The sequence below is a fragment of the Nelumbo lutea genome, chromosome 3 (assembly GCF_056320005.1).
Source record: "Nelumbo lutea isolate HS-2025 chromosome 3, American lotus-T2T, whole genome shotgun sequence".
NCBI lineage: Eukaryota > Viridiplantae > Streptophyta > Magnoliopsida > Proteales > Nelumbonaceae > Nelumbo > Nelumbo lutea.
The window spans coordinates 62,431,687-62,447,655 of NC_142686.1; the positions used below are offsets into that span (position 1 = coordinate 62,431,687).

Genomic DNA, 15,969 nt, shown 5'->3' on the forward strand with positions numbered 1-15,969 from the left:
AACATGCAGAATAAAAATGAATTCATACTTTTTAGACATGTAGTCACCCTCCCAAAAGAATGTCACCTAAGACCCTTGAGGAGATAAAGGATATGAGAAAGGTTCTTTATACCTCTATCGTATGGAGCATCATGTATGTTATGTTGTGCACTTGACTTGACATTACTCAGACCGTTAATATTGTATGTAGATATCAATCCAACCTAAGACAAGAGCATTGGTTAGTTATGAAGAACATACTTAAATGCCTAAATCGAACACTTATGAGAACTGGTATGCTTTTATGAATTATTCCTTAAATTGAAAACATAGGAGACTACTCATGTTAGTTTAAATTGTTCACAACCACTGAATAAACTTAGAGAGTTTATCCTAACAAGGTTGACATTAATGTACTACCAAATTGGTGGAGTAGTTTGTCTTAATTGATAAGGTTAAACCCCAAGCATAACTAGTGGGTGTTTAGAAAAAGTATTAAAATTTGATCAATTTTCAGTTATGCCTTGGACTTTCGAGATAGATGGAAAAAACTAAAAAGTTGCATTGAATCCTAGACTTAATTATGATACTACACTAGGTTTTGGACTGGACTATTTTTTATATGCCAACTAGTGAGATCCATTAAGGGTTAAATATGTTGGGGCAGTTTAGGAAATTACCTGAGTGGATGATCATAATGATAGGATTAACTCATTTGTTAGACAAACTGAATATCAGGGTTTACTCTCTCTGGTGGAAACCTAAACGACCAGTAATAGATTTCAACTGTATTTAAAATTTGACTTGCAAAATAAATTTATATGTTATATTGCTACTTATGAAAATGTTTGCAAAATGTTTTAATCTCAGGATCCATTTGAGTGGAGAGTGTGACATTGCATTTTATAGTTAGGGAAGAGGTCATTCCCTGTGAGTAGTGTATTGATAATTATGGGCCAAGATGTTAGGTGTAAGAGACCATTATAATGTTTATTACTAGATGGACTTCGTCTTAAATAAGTCCATCATCCTTGGGTCTTTATAGGGTGGCTGATAGGGATGGTAATTTTTCCCATCCCCAACGGGGGCCTAACTTCTCTGACCCGATGGGGCCGGGGGTGGGGATTGTTTTGGCTGGGACGGGACAGGGGCCGGGGATGGGGACTTCCCTGTCCTGCCCTGACCTTGATTATATATATTAAATGTTTTTTTATATTAAGTATATTATTATATTATTTATATTATATCATATTATATTATATATATATATATATGAAAACATAATTAAAACATTATTTATAATTTAACATTTTTATTTATTTTAAGTAAATTTATTTAAAAAAATACTATTATTTGAAAACATTTCGGAGATTCAGGTCCCCACGAGGAACCCATCCTCCATCCCCTTCAGGGATCGGGGATGGGGGTTAATTTCGGAATCAGAATCGGGGATGGTGAATATGGTCCCCACCCTGAACCCACCCCGTTGCCATTCCTAGTGGCTAAAACCAAGGATCATTTATATTTAAATATTGGGACCAAACTGGGTCCACACTGATTGGATCAAGGGTTCACTGCCCAAGGCAATGAATTTTCAAGAAGTTGGTTCTCGGGTTGGGTTAGAAAAAAATTTAAAAATTAGCCAGCCATTAGATCTGATTCATCTACGTCTGATTTTTAACCCTCACAACATTATTTGTGTTAAATTTGATTGTTACTAGGGATGTCAATAGCCTAGGTTTGGATTGGGCCCAATTTGAATAGAACCCAATTCAAATGGATTTAGATAGTCCAATATATCTTTTAAATTGAACTGGTCCAAGCTTAAAGGTCCAATTGGTGAAATGGATTGTTAGGGATTTAGTTTAATAGTCTATGGACCCCATTCTTATCCAAAGAAGGGAAATTAGAGGCAACGAGAAAAAAGATTTGAGTTTGAAAAAAAGTATACCAAATTAATGGTAGACGGGTCATCATTTTAACATTGTTTTTTGGTTGTACATTTTTTTTTTCTGTTTTAGTGTTTGACTAATTGTAATTCAATAATTAATTCTCGTCTTAAATAATCAAATCTAATATGTCATAAAAGGAAAATCATAGCAGAATTCTAGTGCTAGGGTAATAGTGATTTAATTTATTAGGTCTGTTTCACGAGTATTACAACACAACTTCACAAGTATTACAGCATAGAGGCTCTTAGGAGTAGAACACCAAGCCTACTAAGGCACATCATCGAAGCTACAATCATTGTGGTCAAAATTGTTTTGCTCGATGGGTACATGATGTTCCAAAGAAAATGTGTTCTGTGTCCCTTGATGTAACTGTACATTTATTTTTTTTTCTTTTCTTTTATTTTCTTTTTTTAAAAAATAATTTCCTCTCTTTTTTACTTTTTAGTGAGCCTGTACTTTGATATGCCTATCCATTTAGATTTTAAATTCTCTACATTCATCTTCAATGAAAGGTTAAATCCTTAATATCGACCCGTTTATTTTTACGTAGATTTGTTATTTTCTTGTTTTTATTTTCTTTTAGAGTTTTTATTACAATCAGATTTCCAAATTGATTTCAAGAATAAAGGTTTAATATGGAGAATTTGGTATAAATTCTAATTTCGAAAAACTTAGATTGATTGTAGATGTTTTATAATTTTTGCAATTAATTTTTAGGTTGTTTTTAATTTTTTTGCAATTATTGAAAATTTTATATTATTTATTCAATTTCTATTATTTTATGTAATTTCTACTTTTATAATTTTGTTGTTTTCTCTAAAATTTTATATTTTTGTGAAATATAAGATATTTTATTATAATTTTTTATGTTTTTTTTTTTTTTTTGCATTCTTATGTGATTTATGTTATGTCATTTAGTTTGGACTAGATTGGACCTAATCCAATCCATTTGCATTTCAATTGGATTGGTTTGGACACGGCTTGTATGGGTTCAGACCAGATTGAGTCCAGTCCATTGGTAAATTGATCCATATTGGATTGGATCAAATTAGAACAAATTCGATCCAATTGACCCTACTTGTTACCTTGTTACAATCTATTATTAATACTAATCATGGTTTGGCATTATTTTCTTTTTTATGGGAATAAGTAACGTTTGTGATTAGAAGATGATTGATGTATTCATGTGGACATGGATGGAAAAAACTATGGGAGATGGCTTTTTAAGTGTCCTTCTAGTGAGATATATTTCATTTTGCTAATTATTAATTGTAGGTTGAACAATAGTAATGATAGTTGTGGTTGTCTTTTTAATTGTAGCATTCCAACTTCATATATATATATATATATATATATATATATATATATATATATATTTGCATCCAAATATTATTCATATGATATATGATATTTAAATTTAATTTCATACATTATATATAAGAAAATATCTATTTTATATAGTATATATAAATAGATTTTTCAAAAATCAAATGGATTAATGATTAATTAAATTAAATAAATATAAAAATTTAAAAATATTATCAAAATTATAACAACAATGATAAACAATTAAATAAATGTCCCAAAGCCATTTAATAAGTAGTAGGATGGATGTTAAGCATGAAGAGGTTCTAGTGGGTACAAGTTCTTGAAGTTCACATCAGTGCCCCACAATGCTCCATAGCACATCCCAACGATGTTCCTAACACAAGGTTGGGATGTGCTGTGGGGCGTTGATGTGACCTAAAATTCTTTAGAGTAAAATTTTTAGTCTGCACTAAAAGTTTCCAAATTGGTACATTTTCTATTTAGTCATCAAAAAATTAAGGAAAATTTTCCATAAGTATCCTGTACTTTAGGCCTAGTGTCAATTTAGTACTCGAAATTTAAAATGTGATAATCTAATACTTTGACTTTCAATTTGCGGTAAATCAATACTTGGCATTAACTCAACATCGGTCAAAATGCAAAAATACATAATTACCCATCCGTAGGTTCGACCAATGTATGAACTATTTTCTGAAATGACAAAAATGACCCCAGCTGTAATCCCCGGAAGTGGGAACCACTGTTCACCCATTCTATTAGCTGAAGTTCCAAAGAAACCAGTTCCACGAGCCGATAATATTAAGTGGAATGCGATGTCGAAAAAGTTGAAATCGACAAGTGACAAACTAGACAACGCCATACGAAGATCTGTTCCGTAGGATTTTCTGACCAACCTATATGAAGCTACTGCTACTGAACCTTTTGGTCCCACCATCTCTGATGCCTTTGGCAAAATTTGGTTTTTCTGAGGGTTCAAGGTCCAGTTGTGCAACTACTGGGTTTGGCCAAGCTGTTTATGTCAACTTGTTGGTTGTAGGTTCTGTAGAGAGCTCCAGATGAATCTGAGTAAACAAATTGATCGAATTACAAAGACACAGGTGAGACCGTTACGAAGTAATGGAGAGCCTTAATTCACACTTTCTTTCCATATATACTTCATAATCATTTGTCAAAAAATCAAAATTTCCCAATCCCCATCCATTTCTTGCCGGGCAATGTACCGATGGCTAGCACTGATCAGACGAAAAGCAGAGACATTTATTGCTGGACATCCATAACAGCCACCTTGCTCTTCCAAACAAATCAAACGAAAAGAAGAGGAAGAAAAATAGGGAAAGGGACTTTTTCAACCTGAAAATTTAGGTTCTTTTTTTTTGTATAACCACACCACCTGAAAGCGCATTCTGGAAAATCTCATAGTCCAAATCATATTCATCCACTATTGGGGAAGATGGGATCACTGTAACTTTGGAGGAGAAGCTCTGAGGCACGTCTGAAGACACTGTCTTTAGAACGTTATTTGCCCCCACTCAATTTTACTGAGTTTGCTGTTGGGTTATAGGCAAATTCGTTCCCAGGATACAATAGAGCCTTGGGCGAGAATCTGCAACAAGCAAAGTTGAAGAGTCTCCAAAGAAACCTTCTGTGAGACTGTAGCAGACCGTACTGAGAGAGAGAGAGATAGTGAATTTTGAAATTGTGTGTTTTGGAATCTGATTCATGCTCCTTAAATAATTTGTGAAGAGGTATAAGGAAAATGTAGGTGCTGGTTTAGAGAAGGCACCTTGAATAGTTACAATTTCAACCATTGTGACTGTTTAAAAAGTTGTTAACAGTTGGTGACTGTTAACTTTGAATTGTGCTTCTTGATCACACCCGATCGAATCGTGACCGTTGATCTCATCAATGGTGATCAACGGTCATCAACGTACCAAAACCAGAGCCGCTCATCGCAAACCATGCGAAGTGCGAGCAAAATGCGCCTCTAAAGCGCCTCATTGCGCCACACACACGCACGCACACGCGTGCGCGCGCGTTGCACGGTATCGAATCCCCATACTCTCCTCTACTAATTCTAAGGAGTGTAAATCAGGTCCTATTGAAATATTGAAAACAAAACTTATAATTTTCCAATGTGGGACAAGTTCAAAACTGGGTTTTTGTAAGAGAAAAACTGATTTTTTTCAAACAAGTGTACAAGTGCAATTTCTCATGTAATTGACCAATCAAACCCATTGGATTTAATCTCTTATGAGATTGAAATCCAACAATCCCCCACATTGATTGATCAATTACATAGTTGTCTCTCAATCCAAATTATTATGACACAGTTATGCATACAAAAGGTGTTTATCAACTTAAACCTCTTGTTAGTATAGTTATCTCAGAGCCTTGTCAAAGTTATTGGTGGTAAGACCTTAAACCAACTACTCTCAAGACAGACCGGAGACACTTATACACATAAAAATATTCAGTCTCTGCAAGAGTTTCAAATTTTGCTCAGCACTGTTATGGCCATGTGCTTCTTTCCTGGTTTCATGAACAATCCCGAGAGCAAACCTAAACCCTCATGAGAAGCGGCACCACTTCTATGTTCACATAGGTGAAGTTCCACTATGTGCTCCGTTATTTGACACATTTCAGAACTTCATTAAGAGTTTATCTCAACCTCTCATCATAACGGACAGCACTGTTTATGTTGTGATGGGAAATTTCTCAATGTTAGTGCTAACAGTCACATTGCTGTAACTTGTTGTTACCCATTAAACCCAATACTGATGGCTTTTCAGTTCAGGTTAGGTTACCATTACAGGTGACTAAGTAAAGGGTTTTAATCCCATCTCTTTGGTTGTCATTCTTACCAATTCTTTGGCTAAACCCTTGGTAAGAGGATCAGCCAAGTTTTTACTTGACCTTACATAGGTTATAGTGATGACTCCATCTTGAATCAGTTGCCTAACAAATTCATGTCTCAGACTTATATGTCTGGACTTACCATTGTAGGTACCACTGTAGGCCCTTGACAGAGTTGCCTCACTATCACAGTAAATGGAAATTGGAGGCATAGGACTAGGCCAAAGTTTTATATCCAATAATAAATTCCTAATCCACTCAGCCTCTTTTCCAGCAGCCACTAAGGCTATGAATTCGGATTCCATGGTCGAATGAAATATACAAGTTTGTCTCTTGGATGCCCAAGAGATCGTACCCCCACCAAAGACAAAAATCCATCCAGATGTGGACCTGTTATCTCCATTACCGGTAATCCAACTTGCATCAGTGTACCCTTCTAGTACAGCTGGATGATCACAATAAAACAAGCCAAGTTCCAAGGTTCTCTTGAGATACCCAAGAGCTCTCTCAATTGCCTTCTAGTGCTCTGCACCGGGATTACTTGTAAACCGACTGAGTTTACTTACTGCAAATGCAATATCAGGTCTGGTACAAAGCATAACATACATCAAGCTCCTTACTGCACTAGCATACTCAAGTTGTGCAATTGCTCTACCAATATTTTCTACTAGCTTTATACTAGAATCATATGGCGTGCAATATTCTTTAAACCCTACATGCTTAAATTTCTCAAGTACTTTCTTAATATAATGTGATTGGCTTAGTGCATAGCCCTACTATACTTTTTAACTTTTATTCCCAAGATTGTATCTACTTCTCCTAAATCTTTCATGTTGAAAACAAAGGATAAGTAGTTTTTAGTTTCATTTATGCTAACCATATTTGTACCCATAATAAGCATATCATCCACATAAGGACACACAATTACTCCATAATTTTCAGTGAATTTTGAGTAGATGCATCTATCATTACTATTATGTTTAAAACCAAAAGCTAGAATGCAAGAATCAAATTTCTCATGCCACTGTTTAGGTGCTTGTTTTAATCTATATAGTGATTTAACCAGTTTACAGAGTTTTTTCTCATTTCCAAGAAGAACAAATCCTTCTGGTTGTTCCATGTAAACCTCTTCATTTAAATCACAATTTAAGAAAGCAGTTTTAACTTCCATTTGGTGAACAGATAAGTGATAAATGGATGCTAATGCTATAAGTGTTTTAATAGAAGTTGTTCTAGCCACTGGTGTATAGGTGTCAAAGTAATCAATTCCTTCCTTTTGACTAAATCCTTTGGCTACCAATCTAGCCTTAAAAGTTTGTACAGTTCCATCAGTGTTGTATTTTCTTCTAAACACCCATTTACATTTTATTGGTTTTGAACTTGGAGGCAGATCTACTAGTACCCATGTGTTATTTGACATTATTGAATCCATTTCATCATTTATAGATTCCTTCTAAAAGGCAGCATCTCTAGAGGTCATGGCCTCACTATAGGTTTTTGGATCATTTTCAATGTTTAGGACAATGGGTATTTTATTTAAAATCTTCTCTTTATCAGCCTTAACCAAAAATACAACTGACTGAGTAGAGATAAAATATAAACCTAAGTGTTTCTCGGTTCTTTGTCTTTGACTTTTCTAAGTCCTATTGTAGGTGTTATAGTTGTGTCATTTCTTCTTTCAGTCTCATTATTATCAACAGGTATTGAGATCTGAGTTTCTCTGTCATTTTCTATGAATTCATTTTCTGCAGGTTCAGAACAGTTTATTTTCAAAGAATTCAACATCTCTAGTTTCAATTATTATGTTGGACTCTAAGTCTAGAAGTCTATAGGCCTTGCTATGTTCTGCATATCCAACAAACATACTTTTCTTAGCTCTGAGTCCTAATTTGGTTCTTTTAGGATCTAGAACTCTATAATATGCTAAGCACCCCCACACTTTTAGATATGCTAAATTAGGTTTTCTTCCTGTCCATAATTCATATGGGCATTTGCTATTAACTCTAGAAACAATTCTGTTATGTAAATGGCAGGCTGTTAGGAGTGTTTCCCCCCATAGGTTTAAGGGTGCATTAGCTTTTAACAATATGTAGTTTATCATTTCTGTAAGTGTTATATTTTTCCTTAAAGTATTCAGCACCCCTATCACTTCTAAGGATTTTAATTTTCTTTTCTAGTTGATTTTCAACTTCAGTCTTATATAGTTTAAACATGTCAAAGGCTTCATCCTTAGTTCTCATAAGATAGACATAGGTGTACCTAAAAAAGTCATCTATAAATGTTATGAAGTATCTCTTGCCTCCTTTAGTTAATACACCATTGAGTTCACAGATGTCGGAATGGATTAGTTCTAGAAGTTGAGAATTTCTCTCAACACGAGGAAAAGGTTTCTTAGCCATTTTAGATTTTACACATATTTCACATTTTTAGTCAATTCATTACTGTAAGCAATTATACATAGTTTGCTCATGTTCTTTATGGATTTAAAATTCAAGTGTGTTACTCTATCATGCCATAAAGAGAAAGAATCAACAATATAAGCAGAAAACTTTTCCTTCATTAATACTTAATTTGAACATACCATTACAACTATATCCCTTTCCAACAAACATCCCATTCTTGGATATGATTAGTTTGTCGGATTTAAAGGCAACTTTGAATCCCCTCTTACAAACAAGATTTACTGAGACCAAGTTCTTTCTAATGTCAGGAACATGGTGAACATTCAGGAGAGTCAGTGTCTTTCTGAAGGTGAAATTCAACTCTACGCTGCCTCTTTCAGCAACTTTGGCACATGTTTGGTTTCCCATCTGTACCTCCTGACCATCAGTCACTTCTTCATATGTCTTGAATAAGGACTTGTCCTTACAAACATGGACTGTGGCGTTTGAATCAAACCACCATCCAGAAGACGATTCTACCATGTTGACTTCAGTAATCATGGCCATGAGATTGTCTTCTACCATGTTTGTAGACTTGGTTCTGCCTTTCCGATGTCGGCAGACTCGGACATAATGCCCCTTCTTTCCACAAACATAGCATGATCATTTCTTATTGCTGCTATTTTTGAAGTTTTCATCCTTCTTCTTTAGTTGTAATGCTGGGTTAGTCTTCTTCGATCCGTTTTCCACAAAATTTACCTTAGAGTTCAGCATACCGATCAAGGTCTTATCCTTACTGTCTCTAATTCGAGACTCTTATTCAATACGAAGGTGTTGCTGAATTTGCTCCAAGGTAAGTTTTTCAGCCTTGTGCAGAAGCTTCTTCCTATAATCCTTCCAAGAGGGTGGAAGTTTGGCAATGATTGTTCCCACTCAGAAAGATTCAGGAAGGATGATGTTAAGGGATCGAATTTTATTGACTATCACCTGTAGTTAATGAACTTGCTCCAGTATAGGTTTATGGTCGTTCATGGTGAAGTCAAAGTACTCTGCAATAAGATACTTATTCGTACCTGCTTCTTGTGCATTGTATTTGAATTCCAGGGCCTTCTAGATTTCTTTTGGAGATGTATGTTCATTGTAGAAGTTGTAGAGCTGGTCTGATAAAGCATTCAGTATGTGTCATTGTCACAGAAGTGAACCATATTCCCGTTTTGCTCTTTCATTCTTTAGTTTCTCTGAGTCTTTGTCAGTGGGTTCAGGAAGTGATTGCAGATTCAGATCCAACAAATAGTATAACTTCAGTGTGGTCAGAAAGAAGATCTTGTCTTGCCATTTGCTGAAATTTGCTCAATCGAACTGGTCTAGTCAAACAAGATCTTGGTTCATCATCTTGATCAAAGTCATGCTTGCTTCTACCTCCATTGCATAATAACGTTCTAAAATTGTTGGGGAAGATGGGGTCACTGTAACTTTGGAGGAGAAGCTCTGAGACGCATCTGAAGACACTGCCTTTAGAACGTTATTTGCCCCCACTCAATTTTACTGAGTTTGCTGTTGGGTTACAGGCAAATTCGTTCCCAGGATACAACAGAGCCTTGGGCGAGAATCTGCAACCAGTAAAGTTGAAGAGTCTCCAAAGAAACCTTCTGTGAGATTGTAGCAGACCGGACTGAGAGAGATAGTGAATTTCGAAATTGTGTGTTTTGGAGTCTGATTCATGCTCCTTAAATAATTTGTGAAGAGGTATAAGGAAAATGTAGGTACTGGTTTAGAGAAGGCACCTTGAACAGTCACAATTTCAACCATTGTGACTGTTTAAAAAGTTGTTAACAGTTGGTGATTATTAACTTTGAATTGTGCCTCTTGATCACACCCGATCGAATCATGACCGTTGATCTCATCAATGGTGATCAACGGTCGTCAACGTACCAAAACCAGAGCCGCTCATCGCAAGTCACGCGAAGTGCGAGCAAAGTGCGCCTCTAAAGCGCCTCATTCGCCACACACACGCACGCACGCGCATGCGCACGCATTGCACGGTATCGAATCCCCATACTCTCCTCTAATAATTCTAAGGAGTGTAAATCAGTTCCTAGTGAAATATTGAAAACAAAACTTATAATTTTCCAATGAGGGACAAATTCAAAACTGGGTTTTTATAAGAGAAAAACTGATTTTTTTCAAACAAAGTACAATTTCTCATGTAATTTACCAATCAAACCCATTAGATTTAATTGAAATCCAACATCCAACTTCTTCCCACCAACCCCAAGACGAATTGCTGCTGCAACCCGATCCTTACTGGTAGAAAAATCGAGTTTGCTGGCCACTTTGTCAAGATCGTCACTAAGAAGCGGAGCACAAGTAGAGCATCCCAAAAGTCAGCAGGCTCCTCGCCCTCATGAATGCTCAGAATTGGACCTTGCGCTCTCTCATAACGGACGACCTGACAGGCAGCCACAGCCACTCTAGCACGATAGCTAATTTGTGAAACTGATCAGACGTTAGGAGTTTAAAGCTTACCACCTTCTTTGCCGTTCATTCAACCTGCGCGTGAACAGTCTCCTCTCCTCTCCTCTATCGTTCCTTCAAGTTGGAGTTAATCGAAGCTTACCACCTACGCGATAAAAGTGTAGGAGGTCAAAAATTACCGTGGAGGTCGGAATCAAAGGTTACGCTTACCACCCATGAACACTGTGCTCGGAATGAAGGGCTGTGCTTGCCACTTCTCTCGATCCTTCTTCAACCTGGATTGAAGAGAAAGGGAAAAAAGGAAAAAAAAAAAAAAAAAGGTAATCATAAAGGTTAGTTTTGACATTATGAAAAATATTTAAATCGCATCTCACATCACGTGATGACTGACGGTGAGGGTATTGATTTATGATAAATTGAAAGTTCGGGCATTAGATTATGGTGTTTTAAAATTTTATTAAGCTTAAAGTAGAAGGTACTTATCGGAAAATTTCTCAAAAATTAATAATTTTCTAAAAATACTTCGCATCCACGATGGCAGTTTTCTTCTCAATTCCTATTTGTAAATGAAAATTCATAAGTGTCCAAATCGGTAAAATCAGTAATTTTTCTAAGAACATTTTGTGTTTGTGAATGCAATGGACGGTTAAGATCCCCTAAGCTGCCTCTTACGTGGGCCATATTCTTGCGAAAGTGGTCAGGAGAGATCCTTGTAGTTGTAGATCTCTTTCTCAAAAAGGACCTTCCACATCCAGACCGGATCAGACCGGACAACTTTGTTAATCGGGTCCAGTTATTTACGTTATTACAGTTTGCCCAAAGAACTGCAGCTTTTTTTCACATCCAGTTCCATTATGCGCATGGCCTTAAAGAGCGCACAATCGCACACCATTCTACTGTCTTCGTCGCTTCAGATTCTACTTGTACCCTAGCGAGGTAATGCTCGCACAACATGAATGCTATTCGTTCGAATCATCTCCATGCAATCTCGGTTGCTTCTCCATTCAGTCTTTTTGGTGAGCAACTCTTCTTCTTCTTCTTTCTTAAAAAAAAATTATACTGAACTTTCCTTTTTTTGTCTTTTATTTATTTGTTCGATTGCTCAGAGATTTCTACTTTTCAGAATACCATCTCGGTTCATTTTAGAACACGAATTTGTTGATGGGGTTTTCACCATGACTATATGTTTCAGCAGATAATCGGTGCTGGGTTTGATTGTTTTAAATCAGACTGTGGTTTTGTTTGAACAGTTGGGGGATATCTGAGTACTTTTGGATGATATTTGCTTGGTTTTGAGAGTTTTGGGGTGCATGGTTTTGTTGGATCCACATAGGAAGTAATGGGGAAAAAGGCTAAAAAGAAGGCAAAAAACAGTAGTCATAAGGAGAAGCGGGTTTCTTCTGGTTCTCCTCAAACAGTTCCCCAGTACTCGAATCCAGCAGATGAGATTAGACATGACGAAGATGCAGTAATAAAAGAGAGAAAAGGATGTACCCATATTGAAAAGGGCGTTAATTTGGAGAAAATCTCTTCAAAAATTGGGTCATCGGAGCATGTTAAGTGCGAAGATTGCAGGGAAGGTGCTCTTGACCGGAAGGCGGGTAAGGGAAAGAGAAAACATGGAAAGAAGAAAGGAGCAAGTTCTATGGAGGCAACGCCGGAAAAAAAATCCATTTGGGTCTGTTTGGATTGCGGGCATTTTGCATGTGGAGGGATTGGTTTGCCAACAACACCTCAAAGCCATGCCATTCGGCATGCCAGAAGTATGGGCCACCATTGTGTAATTCAGTACGATAATCCTCATCTACGCTGGTGTTTTCCATGTGAGTCACTAATTCCAGTTGAAAAATCAGAAGAGAATGGCAAGCAGAAAGATATCTTATTGGATGTTGTGAAATTAATCAAGGGACGATCTGTAAAAGTCTCCATGCATGATGTTGAAGATGTTTGGTTTGGCAATGGTGCGGACAAAATTAAGTTAGATGATGCTCAATCACAACTTATAGATGGAAAAGGTGCTTATACAGTCCGTGGCTTAGTTAACCTTGGGAATACCTGTTTCTTTAATTCAGTAATGCAGAACTTATTTTCAATGGATATGTTGCGGGATTACTTCATGAAGCTGGATCAGTCTGTTGGTCCTCTTACTATGTCTTTGAAAAAGCTCTTTAGTGAAACAAGTCTGGATGTGGACCCGAGAAATGTACTGAACCCAAAAGCCTTGTTTGGATGCATTTGTTCAAAATCCCCACAGTTTAGAGGATACCAGCAACAAGACAGCCATGAGTTGCTCCGATGCTTATTTGATGGGCTATGTACAGAGGAATTGAGTGTGAGAAAATTGCGCAATTCTTCTGGGAGAGATGCAACTACTTCAACTTCAAATCAGGGCTCCACTTTCATAGATATGATATTTGGAGGCCTACTGTCAAGTACTGTTTGCTGTCTGGAATGTGGGCATTCCTCCATTGTATTTGAGCCCTTCCTAGATCTCTCACTGCCAGTCCCAACTAAGAAACCTCCATTGAAAAAAGCAACCCCAGTGTCCCATCCTAGGAAAACAAAGCTTCCTATGAAAAAAGGCAGAAAGGTTCGTGTAAAGGGGAATACTGATGCAACCACTCAATTGGTTCAAAGTGAGCCAAGCCCTTCAGAAAGCAGTGAGTTTTCTTGCCCACTACATTCTAGCATTTCTTTTGTAGAACAGAATGCTGTTTCACTTGATAATATTACATGGCTTGATTATGCAGGGCCAGATGAAGCTTCCCATGACTTAGACTTGAATTCACAAAACCTTGATGTCTCAGCTATTCAAGATGCTGAAAACAGCAAAGTCTTTCAGAATGTTGAAGAGCAAACATCTGCTTCCCTGGATCAGCTTTCATGGTTGGATTACATTGACCCAGTTAAAGCACCTGCAGACAATAATTTGGTATCACAAGACTATGATATCTCGGTTGTTCAGGATTCTGAAAACCAGCAAGTGATCCAAAGTGGCATACTACAGAATGGCTCTGATTCACAAAGCTGGGCTTGTTCAACAAATGGAGAATCAAAATTGGAACATAGTTCTTCTCAGAGTAATCCCTGTGAGGATGAACTCCCTTTACAGATTCAAGGTTCTGAGGTTCTGTTACTTCCATACAAGGAGGATAACTCAAACAATGAGGAGATGATGAGAAGAGAAACTGAGACCTTCACATGTGTTGCAGGCTGTGAACAAGATACATTAGAGTTTGATGGCTTTGGGGACCTATTTAATGAGCCTGAGATGCCTGCTGTAACTAATGCAGAATCCTGGTTATGTGACAGTAACTTCCAGTTCCAGGCAAGCGAAGTGACAGACTCAAGTTTCTTAGCTGCAAACAGCAGTGATTCTGGTCCAGATGAAGTTGATAATACCGATGCCCCAGTTTCTATAGGTAGTTGTTTAGCTTATTTTACAAAACCTGAGCTTCTAACCAAGGAGCATGCTTGGCATTGTGAGAGGTGTTCGAAGATACTGCGAGGCCAAAGAAGGGAATATAGGGAGAACCTCCAGCAAACCGCATCAAGGACTGGGGAAAAAGCAGCTAAATTGAGAAGGAAAAATTCTCCATTTGGTTCAGATGATGATTCCTTGAATCCTGTTAATTACAGACATTTAGGTAATGGAAAGCTTGAAGGCAATAATGTTTCCACCACCACTACTGAATGTTTGATTCTTCATACTGAGAAACCTGATGATTCAAAACCAAAATGTACCAATTGTACAAACAATCAAATGGGAAAGGAAGTTTATTCAGGGTTGGTAGAGCCTACATGTAGTTCTCCAGTTGATCATCCACAGATTTCTCCAAGGGATAAAGGTATTGGTAAATTGGAACATGCTTCTCGAGAGTCATCACCAAGCTCAGGTCAATGTAAATCCATCAGCCAAGTGAGTTTTGGGGCTCAAACCACTGATTCATCTAGTCCAGATGAATCTACTAATATGGTACACAATGCTGATAAAACTCAACCTCCAATATCCCAGTTATTGACTAGTGATAAGGAATTGGATGACAGTGCGGATGAGGAAATGGACTCTGAAAACGTGAAGGTTAAGAGAGATGCAACTAAAAGGATTTTCATCAATAGGGCACCACCTATTCTCACCATTCATCTTAAGCGGTTCAGCCAAGATGCTCGTGGTCGCTTGAGTAAATTGAATGGACATGTCCATTTTAGGGATGTAATTGATCTCAGGCCATATATGGACCCCAGGTATGCTCATCCAAGCTCAATTGTATTTTCTTATTTTTCTTTTGATGGTTGTTGCTGTTACTATTGTTGCTACTATTTTTTATTATTGATTCTTACTATTTGATATTTTTCTACTAGTGTTAATACTATATTGCTGTTCTTTTGCTACTACTAGAAATTGTGCACGTGCTTTGCACGTGACAATTCTAGATGATGATAATGATAGTAATAAGTTAATAACATATCCAAAATTTTCTATCAATGGTATGCATTTTTTATTTTTTTATTTTTATTTTTATATATTTTTTGTTTTGTATTATTAATCGAATGCAGATTGCAAAATCCAAATATGATTACATAAACACCTCGTTCAAATATATGATAATAGGATCAAGTTGTGAAGTTTCAACTATCATTGACAGGCCCACTTGAAGTTTCAAGTATCCGCTCCCCGAGCAGATAGATCCCATTCGTCTCACGGCCAGTCCCAATCACTTTCTGCGTCTCCAAGTCCTGAAAAACACATCGGTTGGGGAAGAAGGTTACTGAGCAATTCATATGCTTGGTAATACTACTGACTGAAAGAAGGTTAGTATCAAGCTTAGGCACATGCAAAACAGATGATAGGGACATAGTATCTGAAAGCTTGATGTCACTCTTCCCAGAAATAGGAACTAGGGAGCCATCAACAATAGATACCTTATCTCTATCAGAACACAAATGGTAAGTAGTAAACAATGAAGGCAAGCTAGTCATGTGATCAGATGCACCTAAGT

At 36.9% G+C, this 15,969-nt stretch overlaps 1 protein-coding gene across 7 annotated transcripts in view; it reads left to right on the plus strand.

Moving 5' to 3' along the window:
• Window positions 1-11,041: 11,041 nt before the first annotated feature.
• LOC148865291 (ubiquitin carboxyl-terminal hydrolase 2-like) overlaps window positions 11,042-15,969 on the plus strand; it is a 31,406-nt gene continuing 26,478 nt past the window's right edge. For 3 of the 7 annotated variants that reach the window (XR_016109245.1, XM_088975286.1, XM_088975285.1), the window contains exons 1-3: window positions 11,832-11,985; window positions 12,093-13,629; window positions 13,720-15,214. Coding sequence is in view for 6 of the 7 variants with exons in the window: in XM_088975286.1 (XP_088831412.1) it covers window positions 12,309-13,629; window positions 13,720-15,214 (2,816 nt within the window). In the remaining variant the exon portion in view is untranslated. Of the gene's footprint in view, window positions 11,986-12,075; window positions 15,215-15,969 lie in introns of all 7 variants that reach the window. The other 4 variants (XM_088975283.1, XM_088975282.1, XM_088975284.1 and 1 more) reach the window with 4 other exon arrangements.